The 22128-nt window shown below is 40.5% G+C and overlaps 1 protein-coding gene across 1 annotated transcript in view; it reads left to right on the top strand.

The window, feature by feature from the left end:
• The window catches only part of magixb (MAGI family member, X-linked b), a gene marked incomplete at its 5' end in the record, with an annotated part of 102460 nt that overhangs the window by 57660 nt on the left and 22672 nt on the right, over positions 1-22128 (top strand). The window contains 8 exons of the mRNA XM_084138654.1: positions 1759-1942; positions 3782-3852; positions 5963-6028; positions 6303-6470; positions 7545-8079; positions 9669-10236; positions 10385-10448; positions 11113-11490. Of these exons, the coding sequence (XP_083994780.1) occupies positions 1759-1942; positions 3782-3852; positions 5963-6028; positions 6303-6470; positions 7545-8079; positions 9669-10236; positions 10385-10448; positions 11113-11490 (2034 nt within the window). The remainder of the gene's footprint in view (positions 1-1758; positions 1943-3781; positions 3853-5962; positions 6029-6302; positions 6471-7544; positions 8080-9668; positions 10237-10384; positions 10449-11112; positions 11491-22128) is intronic.

Below are 22128 nucleotides of genomic sequence, written 5' to 3'. Positions count from 1 at the left end.
GCACCTATAACAGCTTCCACTCTTCTGGGAAGGCTTTCAACAAAATTTGAAGTGTTTCTTTGGAATTTTTTTTGCCCTTTCATTCGGTAGAGCATTTGTGAGGTCAGGCACTGAAGTTGGACGAGAAGGCCTGGTTTGCAATCTCCGTTCCGGTTCATCCCAGGGGTGTTCGATGGGGTTGAGGTCATGGCTCTCTGTGGGGCAGTCAAGTTCTTCAACACCAAACTCATCCAACCATGTCTTTATGGAGCTTGTTTTGTGCTCTGGGGCGCAGCCATGCTGGAATAGAAAAGTGCCTTCCCCAAAATGTTCGCACAAAGTTGGAAGCATAGCATTGTCCCAAATATCTAGATATGTTGAAGCATTAAGATTTTCCTTCACCGGAAGTAAGGGCCCTATAGCTAACATCTGAAAAACAGCCTCAAATCTTTATCCCTCCTCCACCAAACTTTACAGTTGGCACAATGCAGTCAAGATAGATAACGTTCTCCTGCATGGTATCCGCCAAACCCAGACTCTCCCATCAGACTGCCAAACAGAGAAGCGTGATTCGTCACTCCACAGAACATATTTCCACAGCTCCAGAGTCCAGTGGTGGCGTGCTTTACACCACTTCATCCGACGCTTGGCATTGTATTTGTGATGTGAGGTTTGCATGCAGATACTCGGCCATGGAAACCTATTCCATGAAGCTCCCGCCTCACAGTTTTTGTGCTGGTATTAATGCCAGTGGTACTTTGGAACTCTTCGGCTATAGAATCGGCAGTGTTGATGAAGTTTGCGCACCTCGGTGACCCTACTCTGTGACTTTACGTGGTCTTCTGCTTCATGGCTGAGTGGCTGCTGTTCCTAAATGCTTCCACTTTCAAATAATACCACTTACAGTATTATTATTTTATCATGGAATATCTAGCAGGGATGAAATTTCATGAACTGACTTATCGCAAAGGTACCACGCTTGAATTCGCTGAGCTCTTCAGAACGACCCTTTTTTCCACAAATGTTTGTAAATGCAGAGTGTGTGGATGGGTGCTTAATTTGATACACTTGTGGCAATGGGTCAGATTGAAACTCCTGAATTCAAAAATGATGTGCTCTCTGTCTAATTACTGAGTTAATTTCTAATTGCTGAATTAAACAATATTTGATCAGTTCAGTTATAGTATGGTAAACATACTTAGCTGACACGTATGTTGGGTTTTAATGCTTTATGGGGACATTCCATAGACATAATGATTTTTGTACTGTACAAACTGTATATCTTATCCCCTAACCCTACCCCTAAAACTACACCTTTTTAGATTTTCAGAAAACAACACTTAGTATGATTTATAAGCTGTTTTCCAAAAAAAACATAAGCTGTTTGTGACCAAAAAAGAAAAGGATTTCAGATATTACCATCTTTTTGGGGACATTTTGTCCCCATAACGTAGGGTGTACCTGAACCACACATGCACACACACACACACACACACACACACACACACACACACACAGACACACACACAAAATGTAAATAGCAAACTATAAATAGATACCTATATAATGGTAATGCACAATAATAGTTTCATTTTGCTGTTCTTGCTTTCATGTGTCCAATAGGAGAAATAAACCCATTTAGTACTAAATAGAAAAGAGAATGACTATGAATAATAATTCAATGAACGTTAAAATGGAAGCTCTTAGACAGAATAGTCTTTGTGTTTCAGTAAGCCGTGTTATTTCAGAAGTATTGTTTTCTCTTCATTGGTGTTTTAGGTGGTTCGCTTGGGGCGAGCAGTGCCCCCGTCCCCACTTCATCCCCCAGCCAATCACGAAATTCAAGTGGAGGAGACGGCAGTGCCTTGGAGAATGGGCTCGGACCTCGTAGAGGAGCACGGGTGACAGGGTCGGAAAACTGGGAGATGATGTACAGCGACTCAGGGAATGCCTATTACAAAGAGTAAGAAGATAAATGATTACTATGAATGATTTATGCTGTGTTAATCCCTATTGACCACAAGATTTAGAGCACTAAAAACACAGCTGGTTTTACTTCAGGGGCCGTATTCACAAAGAATTTTAAGGCTAAAAGTAGCTCCTAACTGGCGAATTTAGGAGCAACTCCTAAAAATAATGGCCGTGTCACTCGTAACTTTAGGACTCCTAATTTTTTTGACTAAGAGTAATTCACGAAGCATTTTAGCCCTAAAAGTAGCACCTAAGCCTGGGACAGCTTAAAAGAAGTCGAGAGGACTCCTAACTCACTAAGACCTATTCACAAACCGCTTTTTGTGGCATTTCACGTTGCGATGTTTTGAAATGCGTATGCGGCGGCTACAGGAGCTTCCAATCGCGAGGGAACAATTTTGCATTGTAGGCATAACTAGGGATGCAATAACGCCACCAACAACAACCAAAACTAGGCTACTCAATGCATGTAAACTAATTGTAACGTTTGATTGTGAATCAAATTAAAATGTCCTTCTCTTTGCAAACGTAGGCAGAGGCATATAGTGACAGATTAATTCAATAATGTTGCAAAGATATTGCATCAATCCATATGTTTCATTAGGCTACTAGGCTATTTGTTTTGCCTTACTCTTTATTCATTTAGGCTATTTATTCAGTTATTCATCATCTTCCGTCCTTCGCACTACTTGTACGCATTCACAGACCTGTCACCTGTCACTCATCATCGTAGGGGAGGTGTTTGGAATCATTCCCGCGTTACAATCATCAGCCAATCAAGGTGGTCACTTCAGTCAAGCTCGTGCATGAGTAATGACGTCATCCATAGCAACGAAGACTCACTCTTAGTTTAGGAGTTGTCATTTTTCTTTACTAAGAGTAGGTCTGAAAGGCGTTGTGAATAACTTTTAAGAGAAAACTCCTAGCTAAAATCTTTTAGTGCGATTTAGGAGTACTCCTAGTGGTAAGATAAAATGCTTTGTGAATACGGCCCCAGGACCCTGATTTTACAATAGAATCAAGGGATAGTTCATCCAAAAATGCAGAACATAAAAGAGGATGTTTTGAAGATTTTTTCTTCTGTTCTTGTCTATACAATGGGGTCCAAAACAGTTTTTGCTTACAAGTGGCCCCAAAATTGGGTTCTACTTCATATTACACTAGTGACCCTTCCCTTACCTCTTATATCACCCTTAAACCTAACCATACCACAAAACCTGTCCCGAACTTTACCTGTACACCATCTCAAAAGCAGAAAAAGTGTTTTGCATACAACATGATCATGAACACACTCAGTACATTGTAACAATATTAGTAAGTATACAGTAGTTAAAGACATCTAATATAAAGTGTGACCCAAATATGTTTGTTGATATTACTAAAAGTCTCTTAAATGTAAATCTGTTTGTTTTAATGCAGTTTGGGTCATATTTTATTGACCTTGCATATCTTTGATCTTGGATTTGAGGATGAGGGAATGTCACACAACCTGTGCTGGTTGACATCTATATAATTTGGCTTCAACCAAGACACAGATGAATTTGCAGTACAGTATGGTAGTCTGATTGGATTTTGACTTTTTTTAAAGTCCCATTTAAAAAATTAAGATTTTGTTGCTATCTTAACTATGCACAAGTACATAATTAGCTGCTTTTTTATTATGCAGTCCATAGAACAAGGTCATGTATATAATTAGATACCTGCCATACATTTATTAGCAAAACAATTATTTTATGTGTGATATTTTAATAGTGTAGAACTGCTTACAGTCATGCACAGGGGTGTTTTAAATGACAACACTGACATCTTGTGTTATGTGTTTGTCCTGCAGCCATCATCTAAAGCCATCCTCTTGGCTTAATCGCCGAACTCACAGCAGAGAGAATGTCTGTATGTCAGAATGTAAGATTCTATTCTATTCTATTCTATTCTATTCTATTCTATTCTATTCTATTCTATTCTATTCTATTCTATTCTATTCTATTGCATTGTTTCCATTAGGGTTTAAGTCATGTAACAGGTTTAGATATTGATAACAATACATATTTAGTATATGCACTGTATAAAGGTTTTAGTCCACACTTTTTTTATCTAGAGTTTTTATTATATTGTAAATACACTACTTCCTGTGTTGCTGGGGGGCGACTGACCGATACACCTGATTGAAAGACAGATGTTCATGCAGCTACATTAGGATATTTATTTGACAGTTTGATATAAAAGTGAGGTTACACAACTCTTTTGAGTGGGTATATAAAGTCTATATATAGGGCTGTCACAGTGTGATTTTTATGCCAAATGGTTTAAAAAAAAAATTGCACTTTAAATCATCATTGAAGCTTAACATGCATGAAATATCACCCATGAGAAAAATATATTTCCTTTCTAAAAAAGCTATTCAAAAATGTTTGTAAGGTTGGCCCAATCTGGTTATTTCTTCAGTTGATCATTCAGGTAGTAAAATTTGTGTATATTTTCAAACTATCTATGTATGGAAGATTGAACATGTTCTTAACCCAAGTATAAGCCTACTGTATCGTAATTGATAAACAATTTTTCTAAGGCATCAAAATTTTGCTGAAAACCTAAAGATATTATACTATTTAGCAAGTACATATTTCAATGCCTTTTAGTATATTTCTAAAAATGCCCTTCTTTCGGTCATAGTACACATGTCTTTCTGCTGTAAAATCTATACTGATTTTATAAATTAAATGTAAGAATAACATAATAACTATATTGTTAGTAGTATCTCAAGATGATAATTTACTGGACTGAAGCAACTTAGGTTTACTTGATTATTCATACTTTTTTTTTTTAAATCATATAAAAATGTAAGTATCAAATATGATGCATCAGGCTTTTGAGGAATGTTAATTTGTTCATCTCTCAATCATCATTGTATTTCATTGCACCCCCCCCCCCCACACACACACACACAAACACACACAATCAAAACTGCAGAGCTTTGATCGTGAAACTGAGCATTTAAAAATAATCTTACTAAAATATATTATCAGGAGTTATAGAATGATGTAAGTAATCTGCTATACTGTTATCAGAAGCTATCAGAATTTCATCTTACTTTTTGGCCATATAAATATCAAGAAATGCTCAGTTTGGGTCACTGAATAAGATTGATGTGTTTTTTCTTCTCGGGTATAAGATCCAAATTCTCCTAAATCATACTATATGAGTCATAAAGGCTCGATGTATCAAATATGATACCTAACAAAAAAACGCACATGCAAACTTTTTAAAATATCTTTTTCTAAGTATTTAAGGTTAAGTATCTGTTTATCTAGGCTTGTATAACATGATGTGTGATTACAAATGATTATTTCCATGAAATTACAAAGAACTGAAGACACAAACCCTTTTTAGATTGGATTAGAAATAACATCGGAAATAAGTAACATTGTTTACTTTTATGTTATTTTTTCTTTAATTGAATTCTTATGTCATGACAAGCAAATGATAACCCTCTGACCAGATAAATCATTTTAGACATTTATTTTATAAACTGTATATATACACACACACACACACACACACACACACACACACACACACACACACACACACACACACACACACACACACACACACACACACACACACACACACACACACACACACACACACAAAATAATGATAAATAAAATAAAATGCCTATAAATCATCTGAAATACCAGTATTATACTCTTCAGTGCTTTTTTAATAAGGAAAGAATACTAAAAGTGGACTAAGTTATTGCTTTGAAGTCTGTTTATAAGATGCAGTCAACATTGCTAACTGTAGAGGGTGGTATAAATGTAAATACTGTAGGTTATAAGGACAAGATGTCATTACAGCTTCAAAATTGCATGTTTGTTTTAGGTGGTTATGTTTTTACATTTTGTGCTGTAAAGTGCTGCATGCGAATCTGCTGTTTAACATACGCTTGAACAGTATGTGCTCAAACATGCAAATGCTTACCTCTGTCTGTACTTCTACCTCTCTTTTCCTTCAGACATTTCAAATTCATGCATTTGGCAGACACTTACAGACTTACAAAGCTACTTACAGTGCATTCAAGGTATACATTTTTGTCAGTTTGTGTGTTCCCTTGGATTTGATCCCATGATCTTAGCAGTGCTAGCATCATGTTGAGCTAGCGGGACAAAAGCTAGATTCACTTGTCTCTGGAAATATTTCATATTTTTCTTTACCTTTCACCATTCATCTTCTGTAATGTTAATCATTGCTTCTTTTCTTTTCTTTACTCTTAATGGGTTAATTTCCTAAATAATCTGTCTGTCATCATATTTAAACCTCTCACAATCTTCTTTCTCTGGTTTTGTGCTTTGTAGTAGCAGAGTTTACAGACCAGCCGGGTGAATTGAGAGGCTTCTCGGTTCACACTCGTTTGGTGAAGGGTCCACGGGGCTTCGGCTTCAACATAGTGGGAGGCAGCAGGCGGAGGGAGTTCCTGCAGATTTACAGCATCACCCCCGGAGGACCTTCAACACTTAACACAGGTAACACCTCATCTCTCTTCAGCCGCCCACTGCGGTAGAGGACTATGTATTATCTATAGGTTGCTGCTCTCTTTCTCTTTCCTCTATATTACACTTTCTGTCCCACTGTGGATTATTGTTGTGATTGTGTGATCCTGTAGAATGAGAGTCTCGATCTCCCTCTAATCCTAATGGCCTGCATGGAGTAATCCAGCTATCATTCACTGCCGACACATTTACAAGTAAAATGTGAAATTATGAACACGCTCTCTCTCACTTCGCTATTACACGCAGACATAGAAATATGTTCAATCTTAAGTTGGTCCTGCACATCCCACAGATGCTCAACTGGATTGAGATCTGGGGAATTTGGTGGCCTGAACAACACCTTAAACTCTTTATTATGTTCCTCAAGCCATTCCTAACAATGTGTGCAGTGTGGCAGGGTGCATTATCCTGCTGAAAGAGGCCAATTACACCAGGGAACATCATTGTCATGAAGGGGTGTACCTGGTCTACAACAATGTTTAGGTAGGTAGCAAATGGTAAATTTACGTCCACATGAATGGCCGGACCCGGGGTTTCCCATCAAAACATTGCCCAGAGCATCACACTCCCTCCAATGGCTTGCCGCCATACCATAGTTCATCCTGGCGCCATTACTTCCCCAAGTAAATGGCACATACGTATACGGCCGTCCACCTGATGTAAAAGAAAACGGGACTTATCGGACCAGGCGACCTTCTTCCACTGCTCCAAGGTCCAGTTACGAGGCTCGTGTGCCCATTGTAGATACTTTTGTTGGTGGAGAGGAGTCATCATAGGCACTCTGATTGGTCTTCGGCTACGCAGCCCCATATGCAGCAGAGTGTGTTGTGACACATTCCTCCCATAACCATCATGAAATTTTTTGCCATAGTAGACCTTCTGTTGGCTCGGACCAGATGGGATAGCCTTCGTTGCCCTTTTGCATCGATGAGCCTTGGGCTCCCAACTCTCTTTCTTATTTAGTTAAATAGTTTTGAACTTAGGTTGCACTTTCATATTATGAATTGCATGCAATTTAACACGTTCCATCTCTTGCCTTTTTTCCAGCGGACATTCTGGTGTACATCAATGATACCTGTGTGCTCGGCTTCTTTCACAAAGAGGTAGTGGAAATGTTAAAAGCCATACCGGTGGGTCATACTGTGGATGTTGTTGTCCGAAGGGGCTACCCTATGCTCTATAACTCTGACGGCTGCCCGAAGATGCCCAGTTCTAGGCTAACCGCTTCCCAAGACCAGTCACTACATCTACCTCCACCAACCACCACCCAACCCCAAGCCCAGGCTCCTCTCCCATACGCACAGCTACACCTCAACCACAACGGTCCCATGTGGTCTGAATTTGAGAGGGGATCCTCAAGGAATCTCAGAGTACGGGCATCAAGGTTCAGTCTGGATGCTAATGGTAATTCACCTCCAATCGCTTCACCTCAAAGACCTCCATCATCATACCAGTACTCTAACGGGTATGGGAGTGGATTCCTGAGACCGCCACGCACTGCAAGAAGCATAAGGAGGTTACAGAGTGCAGAACTAGCCAGCCAGAGTGACAGTGAGGTGGTGTCCGCGATTGGATCACATAGGTGAAAGGATTTTTTATGTTATGTTGTCACTGCTATGATCAGGGTTAGATTATAGAATACATGCTGTAAAATGTAATCTGTAACATACATTGTTAGATTGTTTATTTGACTTGATTTAAGTATAAACAAGTGAAAAAATCTGCCGCTAATTCTTAAAGTCGCCATTGAACCGGAAGTTACAAACGACTTTTCTCCAGTGTTGTGACGTATTTCCAAGTGAAACGGAATATTGAATAGAGGGCAGGGTTTTACTTTAGCGCTCCTCCTCTCCATCTCCCGCTCATTGCATACTAACGGGGAGTTGCCACGCCCTCGCGCCATAGCACATGACAGGAAGAGAAGAGAAGTCATTTTGAGGGAGGAGTGAAGGATAACATATTTGATTAAATAATTTTGAATTTTGAATTTTTAAAAAATAATGAAGTGCACAGATAAATCATTTGTAATAAACATTACAATATTACAAATAAAAATACGAATTGTAAAATTTTATTTCATGGCGACTTTAACTGTACATTTATTTTCTTTTAAGGATTTTTACTGATCAAGAATTTTAGGAATATTACCCTTGTATTAAATCATCATACATTATTGTTCAAAAGATTAGGGTGGGGAAGATTTTAAAAAATGTTTTTGAAGTCTTTTATGCTCACCAAAGCTGCGCGTATTAGATAAAAAATACAGTAAAAACAGTAATATTGTGAAATATTATTAGAATTTAAAATGACTTTTTAAGTTGTTTTCTTTTGAGATATTTTAAAATGTAATTTAATACTTTGATGTTAAACCTGAATTTTTAGCAGCCATTACTCCAGTATTCAGCGTTATAGGATCCTTCAGAAAACATTCTAATATGCTGATTTGTGGCTCAAGATTTTCTTTTTATTATTATTATCAATCTATCTATGATCTGAAATAGATTTTTTCTTGCCAGACTTTATCATGTAATAGCGCCTGGTATCAGTTGCATAGAAATAGAAATAGCACTTTAGCTTAGCACAAAGCTAAATGATAACATGATAATTTACACTAGTTTAACTTATGTCTGCTTCTCAATTTACTCAAAACCCAATGAGTGTATAAAGCAACTTTTTTTTTACTGATCATAGGTGGATTCTTTTCATGGAATGAGGTAGAAAATGCATTATTTGTAGCTGTCTTTGCAATGCTAAAGGCTAAAGAATTTATCATATTTCTCATTTTTTTTGTAACAATGCATAAAAACAGAGACAAACCAAATATTGCCGTAATCTTGTTTTTATTGGATAGACGTTTAATCTGTCAAAGCCTTTTTGTTATGAACAGAAATTTGAAGTTCCTCAATGACTTCAGTTTTTGTTCTTGACAGCGCCCTCTGTCTACTCGGAGGAATGTAATACACATCATAAGAGTGTTTCAATGCAGTTAAATCTAAATACTGTTTGAATCTAACTGATTTCCAGCATTTAAGTTGTTACTGTAACTGAATACAGTTACTCATATTTTGTTACTCTGTTACATGTAGTCTGTTCCTACCAACCCTGATTATGATACATTATGTCTGAGTTGCTTTGCCTGACCACATGGTCTTTCTCTTTTTATCTTCACAGGGCCTCGTTTATCCGTAACCACAACAACAACTCTCTCTCCACTCCGCCACCTCTCCGCCAGTACTCCTTCAAATCTTCTGAGAGTGACCTTTCATCAAGTACTCCACCGCCCATATCTCGATTGCCCCTACCCCACACAGAACTAAGTCCGGGTCCCGTCCCTTACTCTCCTGGAGGAGGAAGGCGCTACTCCCATCTCCGTAAACCACAAAATACACTGCTAACCCCACCTAGCAGCGCCCATTCAGACGGGCCTTACTTCACCTTCAACGGCACAACCAGTGCCAGCAGCGGCAGCCCGAACAGCATTCCTTCACCTGGAGCCATGAGCGCTGTGATTGGCAGTGGAGTTGGAGGAATGGCGGGAAGTGGGGAATTAGTCCCTGTTGCCTTGGCTAAATGCGAGAGAGGCAGCAATATGGGGTTCAGTGTGACGGCAGGAGGTCATGGAGGCAGGCAGACTCTTGTGAAGAAAGTCTGGGACCACAGACAGTGTAATGGGCTGCAGTCTGGAGATGCCATTGTGAAGATCAATGGAGCAGATGTACAAAGTCTCAGCTTTGCACAGGTAGAAAAAGAGCTGATGATGTTCAGCTTTTTTGTTGTTGTTGTAATGGTGTACAGTTATTATATATATACATATATATATATATATATATATATATATATATATATATATATATATATATATATATTCTTTTTGTTTATTATTCAAGGTCCAAAGGATTTTGCAAGAACACACTAAAAAAGGGGAGGTTATTCTTCTGGTTTACAGAGGGGGTAAGTTATATGTTCACTCATTACATTACAGTGTTCACATTGAAAATATAATTTTTCCCCCATTTATACTTTCAAATAAACAAAGCTTTAGGATTAAGAATGATGTAAAATGTCTAAGAAATAGTTTAGATTCTGCACTATTTATAGGTCACTAATCATGCGATAAATTTGGAATATTTTCAAATAATTCTCCATAACACTATCCTCAGTACATGTGATGTAGAAATTGTTGCCACTATCAGTTATTTATATTTTGAATATTGGATGAATAAAAACCTTACGGGCTGTTATTTTATTTTATTTTATAATGAAGAAATACAAAGCTTGTCTGCAATAGATAAAATACCTTTACCTTTATTTTATTTAAGAGCCACGTGTATCGGCCAATACTGATATATCATGCATACCTGCATCATGCATAAAAGTTTGCTCAAACTTTTGGATTTCATGCAGCTCGAGTCATGCTGTCAGGATGCAAACCAAATAAATAGACATTCAGATGTTTATGTTAATTTTTCAATTCAACTTTCAGACTTTAAACCCTACTGTTTGTACAATTTTTTTTTTAAATAAAGTGGGATTTTTAGATTGCCGAAAATCCATAACAATTGTGTAGTCTTCATCCCCATTCATCAAATATGAATAATTCTGTCCTTTGTTGTAGGCACCTCACATTTCTCCAATTCCCCTAATTCTGTGCGGCGACTAACTCCTCCCCCTCCTCGGTCCGCCTCTGACTCTGAAGTCCCTCTTATCGACTCTGTGCCATTATCGCGTAACTCTCTCACTCCACCCTCTCCAGCGCTGGTGCGCTCCTCATTGGTCCAGAGCACCAGCTTCCTGGACTCTGTACCTGTCACTCTCACGCTTGAGCCACGTGATTGGATGAGTTTGGAAGAAGGAGGGACGGTGCTCAGTCCCAGCGTAAGAACAGAGCAGAAAGAACAGCCTGTGCTGCGGGGGTATGAGGTGGAGCTGAAGAGGAAGCCAGGTGAAGGCTTTGGATTTGTTATCGCCTCTCAGGATGTGGAAAATGTCAAAGGTGAGTATTTGTAATGGACCAACACCATGCAATATCCTGCAAATGCACAATGATCACCATTTAATGCAAGATATATATATATATATACAGTGAGGAAAATAAGTATTTGAACACCCTGCTATTTTGCAAGTTCTCCCACTTGGAAATCATGGAGGGGTCTGAAATTGTCATCGTAGGTGCATGTCCACTGTGAGAGACATAATCTAAAAAAAAAAATCCAGAAATCACAATGTATGATTTTTTAACTATTTATTTGTATGATACAGCTGCAAATAAGTATTTGAACACCTGTCTATCAGCTAGAATTCTGACCCTCAAATACCTGGTAGTCTGCCTTTAAAATGTCCACCTCCACTCCATTTATTATCCTAAATTAGATGCACCTGTTTGAGGTTGTTAGCTGCATAAAGACACCTGTCCACCCCATACAATCAGTAAGAATCCAACTACTAACATGGCCAAGACCAAAGAGGTGTCCAAAGACACTAGAGACAAAATTGTACACCTCCACAAGGCTGGAAAGGGCTACGGGGAAATTGCCAAGCAGCTTGGTGAAATAAGGTCCACTGTTGGAGCAATCATTAGAAAATGGAAGAAGCTAAACATGACTGTCAATCTCCCTCGGACTGGGGCTCCATGCAAGATCTCACCTCGTGGGGTCTCAATGATCCTAAGAAAGGTGAGAAATCAGCCCAGAACTACACGGGAGGAGCTGGTCAATGACTTGAAAAGAGCTGGGCCCACCGTTTCCAAGGTTACTGTTGGTAATACACTAAGACGTCATGGTTTGAAATCATGCATGGCACGGAAGGTTCCCCTGCTTAAACCAGCACATGTCAAGGCCCGTCTTTAGTTTGCCAATGACCATTTGGATGATCCAGAGGAGTCATGGGAGAAAGTCATGTGGTCAGATGAGACCAAAATAGAACTTTTTGGCCATAATTCCACTAAACGTGTTTGGAGGAAGAAGAATGATGAGTACCATCCCAAGAACACCATCCCTACTGTGAAGCATGGGGGTGGTAGCATCATGCTTTGGGGGGGGGTTTCTGCACATGGGACAGGGCGACTGCACTGTATTAAGGAGAGGATGACCGGGGCCATGTATTGCGAGATTTTGGGGAACAACCTCCTTCCCTCAGTTAGAGCATTGAAGATGGGTCGAGGCTGGGTCTTCCAACATGACAATGACCCGAAGCACACAGCCAGGATAACCAAGGAGTGGCTCTGTAAGAAGCATATCAAGGTTCTGGCGTGGCCTAGCCAGTCTCCAGACCTAAACCCAATAGAGAATCTTTGGAGGGAGCTCAAACTCCGTGTTTCTCAGCGACAGCCCAGAAACCTGACTGATCTAGAGAAGATCTGTGTGGAGGAGTGGGCCAAAATCCCTCCTGCAGTGTGTGCAAACCTGGTGAAAAACTACAGGAAACGTTTGACCTCTGTAATTGCAAACAAAGGCTACTGTACCAAATATTAACATTGATTTTCTCAGGTGTTCAAATACTTATTTGCAGCTGTATCATACAAATAAATAGTTAAAAAATCATACATTGTGATTTCTGGATTTTTTTTTTTAGATTATGTCTCTCACAGTGGACATGCACCTACGATGACAATTTCAGACCCCTCCATGATTTCTAAGTGGGAGAACTTGCAAAATAGCAGGGTGTTCAAATACTTATTTTCCTCACTGTATATATATATATATATATGATGCAAGTTTTATATCAAACAACTAAGTTAGGATTAACTTAGTTTAAAAGAGTGTTGTGCTCATTCAGGGGCCGGTTGAAAAACATGGCGGATCGAGTAAGCGCATTCAACCGCTCAGTGCAGTTTACCCCAGTGGAAAATATGTGTTTGTTGGAGGAGTATAATAGTTACAAGGACATTTTACTTGGGAAATTTAGCGGAGAATGTAGTAACAAGAAGAAATGTTAAATTTGGAAAAAGATTGCTACGACAGTTAACAGCGTTAATCCGATCGTTGAGCGGAGCATTAAAGACGTACAGAAAAGATACAAAAACATGGTACAAGATACCCTGTATACCACCCGTGATACAGAAGCTTTGCTGAGACCCACTGTGTCACCAACAGCATTCAGAAAAATTCCTGTTACATAAAATCTCAACGCAGTGCAAATCCTGCCGCGCCACAGAGCGCCATTTACATTTTGTCTCATATTTGTCTTTTTTAGATCTTAGATATCTTTTGTCTATTTTCAGGTGATATTCTCAATTCATTCAGTTAACGGACGCTCTGAGGTAAAGTGCTCAGCAGACTTTAGTTTGTAACGATTGTATTTAATTGTACAGTACAATCATAACATAGTACAGACATTATCTTAATTCCATAATGTCCTTAAACATAACAATATTGCTGGCTGAGAAAATGCGCGTGTGCGATACCTCGAGTTGTCCTAGACGCGACACGGCGCGGCGCGGCGCTGCGCTTCTTGGTGTGCGACCAACTTAAGTCCTAAGTTAGCCTGGGGGTAAGGTGTCTAATTTTTTTGGTCTAAATTAAGTCAGTCTTTATTTTTGTGAAACAGTCTAACTTGCATTAGACTAGTCTATGAGCAAATTTTAGACTTGTCTAACACTATAGACCGGTCTAAAATAGCTTTGTGAAACTGGCCCCAGGTGATGCAGGTTCGAGTCCTGACTGATCATTTTGTCCTCCTGAATAACTGTCCTCTCTAATCAAGTCAAGTCAAGTCAAGTGATATATAGGGCCCTATCATACACCCGGCGCAATGCTGTGCCAGGCTAGACGCAAGTGTTTTTTGCTAGTTTCAGCCTGACACAGTATATCATTTTCACACCATGTTGTTTAAATAGAAAATGCATTTGCGCCCATTTGTGCGCCCATGGGCAGGCTGGTCTGAAAACGAGGACCTGAAACCTGGACTAAAGTCAATAGCGCAATGTTTTTTTTTTTTTTTGTTATTTAAAGAGCGCGTTAGTAATATGCGCCTATAGGCGAGTCCACAGCGTGCGAACACTTGGTCCCATAGATGGTCTGCTCACATGCTTTAAAGCTACACTGTGTGATATTTTTCCCCATCTAGCAGTGAAATTGTATATAACTACCCTGTGAATATTAGTTTCTGTTCCTTTCAATTCCGAGGGCGTTTTAACTCCTACGGTGGCCGTATTATTCCAAGATTAACATGGCTTGCAGTTCGACTTTGTCCATGAGTGTTCCTTCAAGTGATGAGGTTACTTTAGAAAACTATTACAAAGTGCATTTAGTTGATAATTCAGGAGGTAAACGTCACCCTTGGAATCGGCTATCCCAGCATAATCAGATTAGGCTAACGTTACATTGTGTACAAAGTAAAAGCATTTAAAAATAACTAAAATTTACAGTGTCCTTTTTTTATATAGCTTAAAAAATTGCGCCTTTAAAACTATTCATCACCTGTGATACAGCAACATGCTGTATTATAAATGGCAGATTTTACGCTTACGAGAATACTTTATTAGTTGGTGGAAGTAATTACACATGAATGAGCACATATACTTTTGATAGAACAAAGTGTTTTTTGCTAAGAATCAACGTAAAAAGTTACACAGTGTAGCTTTAACCTTGCGCACGAGCAAATATGTTTCCTCTCTAGAGAAGATTTCAGTTTTTCCGTTTGCAAATTCCGCTATGTAAATAGCGAATCCACCATGGTGCAAGCGCAACTGATTTTAAAGGGAATGGGAGATGAGACTCTGATGGGTTTATTTCACGTTACGCCAAAACACACCCATTACTCATTAAGTGAATAGGAACAACCATTTTAGACCATGCGCCGGGCACGCTGACCATTTTTCCTGTCGTTAAACTAGCAAAATTGGATTTGGACACGCCCTAAGTGCACTTGTGCCGTGCGCTTTAGACCATGCGCTTAGATCGTTAAAAAAGGGCGCTTATTGTCTTTCTGCTATATGTAAACACTTACAGTGGAACAAAATGTCGGTCCTCGCAGGACCGCGGTGCTACAAATATAAACATATAAAAAGTTGAAGTATAAACAAATAAACAAGTATAAATCTACACATAGATAATCTATGAACAAAGAAAAACATAATTTTACTATATATAATCTAACTATACACAAATACTAACTACACATATACTTAATCTAACTATACATATACATAATCACAATCTATTCAAATAATTTACATAAACTGTACATATACCCTGGGCATATCATTTGAATTTCACTTGTAACAACACATAGTGCAGTGGTGCAAAAAGAGACATTCAGGGAAAACAGCACAACTCAGTGCAAGGTGAGTCTGTAGTGTATGTACACATGTAGACATATGTATTATCCTGTTGAGTCTCCCATTCAGAAACATCCTCATCAAATTGTCATTATCATTGACATGTTTTAGCCATTTCTACATCATAAAGAAGACAGTGATGCAGCTGGTCAGCAAACTCTGAATGGTGGCCCTGTAGAATGTGGTGAGGATGGGTGGGGGGAGACTTGCTCTTTTCAGCCAGCGCAGGAAGTGATGTGGTGTTCGGGGTCCAGGTGAGAGGCTGTGATGTGTCACCCCCAAAGTGTTAACATGTTCAGTAATAATTATGACCGCCGCTAGCGTAGCTAGCGAAAGCGGTCATATAGGGATTGTCAAAGTTTTTTTTTTTTTTTTTTCCCGTCACCTTACTGAATTTTCCGTCAACGATACCAGGGACACCGAAACACCGGGGAACATGAAATTTGGTGGGCATGTAGCCCCACTAGACTTGTACGGAAAAATTTCGTTTGGTCCCCGGGGGCCACTCCCCCCCCGCGCTGGGCCCCCCCAAACCCAAAAAAATGCAGTTTTTCCTAAATAACTACCTGAACCGTGGCACCGAGGATGAAGAATTTTTTATGGTATGTTGGTCTACTAGACTTTTACGGAAAAATTTTGTTTGGTCCCCGGGGGCCACTTCCCCCCCCCGCGCTGGGGCCCCCGTGAATTTTTCGTCAACGATACCAGGGACACCGAAACACCGGGGAACATGAAATTTGGTGGACATGTAGCCCCACTAGACTTGTACGGAAAAATTTCGTTTGGTCCCCGGGGGCCACTCCCCCCCCGCGCTGGGCCCCCCCAAACCCAAAAAAATGCAGTTTTTCCTAAATAACTACCTGAACCGTGGCACCGAGGATGAAGAATTTTTTATGGTATGTTGGTCTACTAGACTTTTACGAAAAAATTTCGTTTGGTCCCCGGGGGCCACTTCCCCCCCCGCGCTGGGGCCCCCGTGAATTTTTCGTCAACGATACCAGGGACACCGAAACACCGGGGAACATGAAATTTGGTGGACATGTAGCCCCACTAGACTTGTACGGAAAAATTTCGTTTGGTCCCCGGGGGCCACTCCCCCCCCGCGCTGGGCCCCCCCAAACCCAAAAAAATGCAGTTTTTCCTAAATAACTACCTGAACCGTGGCACCGAGGATGAAGAATTTTTTATGGTATGTTGGTCTACTAGACTTTTACGGAAAAATTTCGTTTGGTCCCCGGGGGCCACTTCCCCCCCCGCGCTGGGGCCCCCGTGAATTTTTCGTCAACGATACCAGGGACACCGAAACACCGGGGAACATGAAATTTGGTGGGCATGTAGCCCCACTAGACTTGTACGGAAAAATTTCGTTTGGTCCCCGGGGGCCACTCCCCCCCCCCGCGCTGGGCCCCCCCAAACCCAAAAAATGCAGTTTTTCCTAAATAACTACCTGAACCGTGGCACCGAGGATGAAGAATTTTTTATGGTATGTTGGTCTACTAGACTTTTACGGAAAAATTTCGTTTGGTCCCCGGGGGCCACCCCCCCCCCCCCCCCCCCGCGCTGGGCCCCCCCAAACCCAAAAAATGCAGTTTTTCCTAAATAACTACCTGAACCGTGGCACCGAGGATGAAGAATTTTTTATGGTATGTTGGTCTACTAGACTTTTACGGAAAAATTTTGTTTGGTCCCCGGGGGCCACTTCCCCCCCCGCGCTGGGGCCCCCGTGAATTTTTCGTCAACGATACCAGGGACACCGAAACACCGGGGAACATGAAATTTGGTGGGCATGTAGCCCCTCTAGACTTGTACGGAAAAATTTCGTTTGGTCCCCGGGGGCCACTCCCCCCCCCCCGCGCTGGGCCCCCCCAAACCCAAAAAAATGCAGTTTTTCCTAAATAACTACCTGAACCGTGGCACCGAGGATGAATAATTTTTTATGGTACGTTGGTCTACTAGACTTTTACGGAAAAATTTCGTTTGGTCCCCGGGGGCCACTTCCCCCCCCCGCGCTGGGGCCCCCGTGAATTTTTCGTCAACGATACCAGGGACACCGAAACACCGGGGAACATGAAATTTGGTGGGCATGTAGCCCCACTAGACTTGTACGGAAAAATTTCGTTTGGTCCCCGGGGACCACTCCCCCCCCGCGCTGGGCCCCCCCAAACCCAAAAAAATGCAGTTTTTCCTAAATAACTACCTGAACCGTGGCACCGAGGATGAAGAATTTTTTATGGTATGTTGTAGGGGTGTGACGAGATCTCGTGTTACGAGATCTCGCGAGATTAAAACGCGACGAGATTTCTCGTCGAGGTGAAACTTTGTCTCGTGAGTTGTTGTGATGTCAGAGTGATGGAGCGTGAGGGTGAAATTAGTATTGAAGATGCCCCTGCCACTTTTAAATCATTTGTGTGCCGGGCCAATCACACACACACTCCGCGCACACACACACTTACTGTCCCTCTCTCACTCACTCACTTGCGCGCGCACACACGCACACTCACTGTTGCTCGCACTCTCACTCACTCCCGCACACTCACTCTCGCTCACACTCAACCCGTCGTGGAGGACCGTTAAAATTAAACATGCTAGTCTTTCTGTCGTGATGTCCTGAAGCATCGCAGACGCGTAGGTTGTCGCTCACTATGACACACTATACGAAATGAAACGATCGAATCTTGCGTCCCGACGCCCGTTGTCCTTTACGAATCTCCACGAAACGGATCGTGCCAAAATCGCGCTAAAATACTGTAATCTGAACCAGGCAGGTAATAAACATTTGACCTATCGCGCAAATAACCTATTAAAGCACTAAGACATGGGGACAGTATAGCTAACATTCACATATCACAAGTCATATCGACATCGCAATATTAAACAATGTTATCGCACATCGCAGCTTTTCCTCATATCGTGCAGCCCTAGTTACTGCCCAAAGGTCTCAACTGCTGCCAGAAATCGTCGACATGCTTATATTCTTGAAAAAGAACATTACCATAATCTTAGTCTGTTCTGTGTAGTTAATTTATCTCTTTTTCATGCTTGAAGAAAAAAAAAATTTCTGTTTGAACTTGTAGTTTTGAGAGAGCAGTAGGCTACTTTGATTATGGATACACACTTACTGTTTGCATTTAAAGTGTTATTTCAGTTATTTATATTAATTTTATTTATACTGTTTTATTTATTTTTTATGTTCGATTTGTGGAAAGGATTTAGATTTCTCATGTGAAATCGTACAGGGGAGAAGCCAGATGGTAGAGTTTATAGCAAAACATTTTGCAGTGTTTGCATGTCCTTTACTGCATAGAATTCATTAAAATAGAAGTAAAATAACATTCATTACAAGTTGATTTCAAAATGGACCTAAATTGTTTTGCATTTTGTGATTTTCAGTTGAATAAAATACTATTTTCCATTCATACATTTCATCATTGAGGATTTCTTAAAAATTGTGTAAAAATCTCGTCTTGTCTCGTTCTCGTGAACCCAATCTCGTGTCTCGTCTCGTCTCGTGGAGTAAGCGTCTCGTCACACCCCTAGTATGTTGGTCTACTAGACTTTTACGGAAAAATTTAATTTGGTCCCCGGGGGCCACTTCCCCCCCCGCGCTGGGGCCCCCGTGAATTTTTCGTCAACGATACCAGGGACACCGAAACACCGGGGAACATGAAATTTGGTGGGCATGTAGCCCCACTAGACTTGTACGGAAAAATTTCGTTTGGTCCCCGGGGGCCACTCCCCCCCCCCCGCGCTGGGCCCCCCAAACCCAAAAAAATGCAGTTTTTCCTAAATAACTACCTGAACCGTGGCACCGAGGATGAAGAATTTTTTATGGTATGTTGGTCTTAAGGGCCCACATCAACCTAGCCCATAATCGATTGTCAAAGTTTTTTTTTTTTTTTTTTCGTCATCTACTGAATTTTTTCGTCAACGATACCAGGGACACCGAAACACCGGGGAACATGAAATTTGGTGGGCATGTAGCCCCACTAGACTTTTACGGAAAAATTTCGTTTGGTCCCCGGGGGCCACTCCCCCCCCCCCGCACTGGGCCCCCCCAAACCCAAAAAATACAGTTTTTCCTAAATAACTACCTGAACCGTGGCACCGAGGATGAAACAATTTTTATGGTATGTTGCTCTTAAGGGCCCACATCAACCTAGCCCATAATCACTCATTTGTGATTTGCGCCCCTCCCATAAAAAATGAAAATGCAATATTATTCTGCTATAATCGCCCCTATCTTCAGTTGAGATGTTCAGAACTGCACCATATTTCATGTGTATGATTAACTTGACATCCTCTGGGGGTATGCAAAGTTTCGTAGAATTTCATCCATGGGGGGGTATAAAATAAATTCATTTATGTGCACATTTAGTGACTGTACACTCATCGGCCTGTAGATGGTGGTGTTGAGCGAAGGGTTGCTGGTTTAGGATGATACTGTCACACACACACATGCAGGAATACAAACAAACGCAAGCATGCACACACACTGACATCCACACGCACAGACACACACCCATACACACACATACAAATCCACATGCACAGACACACACACACGCGCACACACATGTACGCACGCATACATACACGCACAGAGACACACACATACACAAACACACACACAGACACACACACACAGACAGACATGCACATACTACTACTTTTTTTAGGTATATACATAAACACGCAATACAGCCAAATTGCTCCACGTCATTTATTTTTGTGGAAAGCCAGTGCAGGCCTGAGCGGCGGTCATATTTTGTACCGCCATGCGGTACATCTAGTTAACAAAGACTTTAAAGCTAGAGTGTGCAGCTTCATAGAGGCTAGCAATAGCAAGCTAGCTAGCTTTGAAAGCATAAGATCCCACCCTCCCTTCAGAGCGCTCTCCAAATCTCGCTTACTCCAAAACACATGAACACACACAGCAGAGTCTGCAAAGCGTCACGAGAGACTGTGTTAAATTATTTCATGTCTCAAAACACATAACTTTACAATAATAATGAACGTAAAAAACTTACAGAGCTTGGACTTGTACCACCTGACTGCTGCAGATTTATTTTGGCGTTTATAGTGTTGACATAGAAACACATAAATCTGAGTCTGAGCATGTGAACAGCTCTGAGTGGAACGTCACGGGTTGCCATCTCTTAATTACGGAAATTATGATGTTATGAACGCAGCATAAGCTCATTGTTTTGGTTCAGGAGGAACTGTGAAAGGTGGCTGCTTTGTGTCTTCAACTCTGCATAACCTCATGAATTGACGTGTCGGACGAATGTAGTGATTTTTTGGTCCTCAGACTTCCACAGAAGATATATGTTAACTATTCAATATTTAGACCACTTCTATTATTGATTGCTATCAGGATGTGAAGAGTGTGTCTACCAGTATAATAAAAAGTGTTTATGAAATACATTGCCTACCCTACCTTTAACTCAGATTGAGTTGGTGTACTTGTGCATAGCTCTATTATTTTGGTGTCTTCAACCCATTCCTTATTTAAATTGTTGTTGTAAAATTCTTTCACTATTGTTCAAAAGTGTTTTTTTTTTTGTTTTTTTTAAATAAGCAATTAATAGTAATACTGTTATTCAGCTAGGATGCAACAAATCTGAAAGACATTTACAGTGTTATAAACTATTTATATTTCAAATATAATTCAAAAATATTAAGCAGCACAACTATTTTCAACATGGATAATAATAAGAAATATTTAATGAGCACCAAATCAGCAAATTTGAATGATTTCTGAAGGATCCTGTGACGCTGAAGACTGGAGTAATGATGCTGAAAATTCAGCTTTGATCACAGGAATAAATTACATTTTAAAATATAAACAGAAAAAAAAGCTATTTTAAATTGTAGTAATACGTTCAAAATATCTATTGAACAGTATTTGTAATTGGGAATTCACAAACTTTCTATATTAATGAAGCTCCATGGAGTTTCATGCTATTTAATGTTTTTGGTTAAAAGTACTTTACAGTATGTATGTTATTCATTTAAAGCAGCCACACAGCCAACTGTGTTCGGTGCATAATGGGGCTTATTTAGTGGCAGCTGTATTAAGTTGCCTGACTGACAGTGAGACAGAGGCCTGCCAACACTGAGGCCTGCCAACAGTCAGGCCCAGATACACGCAGCCCTCCTTCACCCTCCCACTCTCCCCTACCTAAGCCCACAATGACCTCATTTTGCTCAGTGTTCCTTTGGTTTTTATTGAGGCCATGGCATCACTAAAGCATGAGCATCTAAAAAAGTGCCTGTCCCCAATGTCACAGCTGTTTCCATGTATATCAATATCTTAGACGCCTCTCTTCTGTATGACTTGATTTCATAATTTTT

The sequence above is a fragment of the Abramis brama genome, assembly GCF_963993115.1.
Source record: "Abramis brama genome assembly, chromosome: 16".
NCBI classification, from domain to species: domain Eukaryota; kingdom Metazoa; phylum Chordata; class Actinopteri; order Cypriniformes; family Leuciscidae; genus Abramis; species Abramis brama.
The sequence above is the reverse complement of the archived record's forward strand: the minus strand, read 5'-3'. Positions and strand labels throughout refer to the sequence as shown.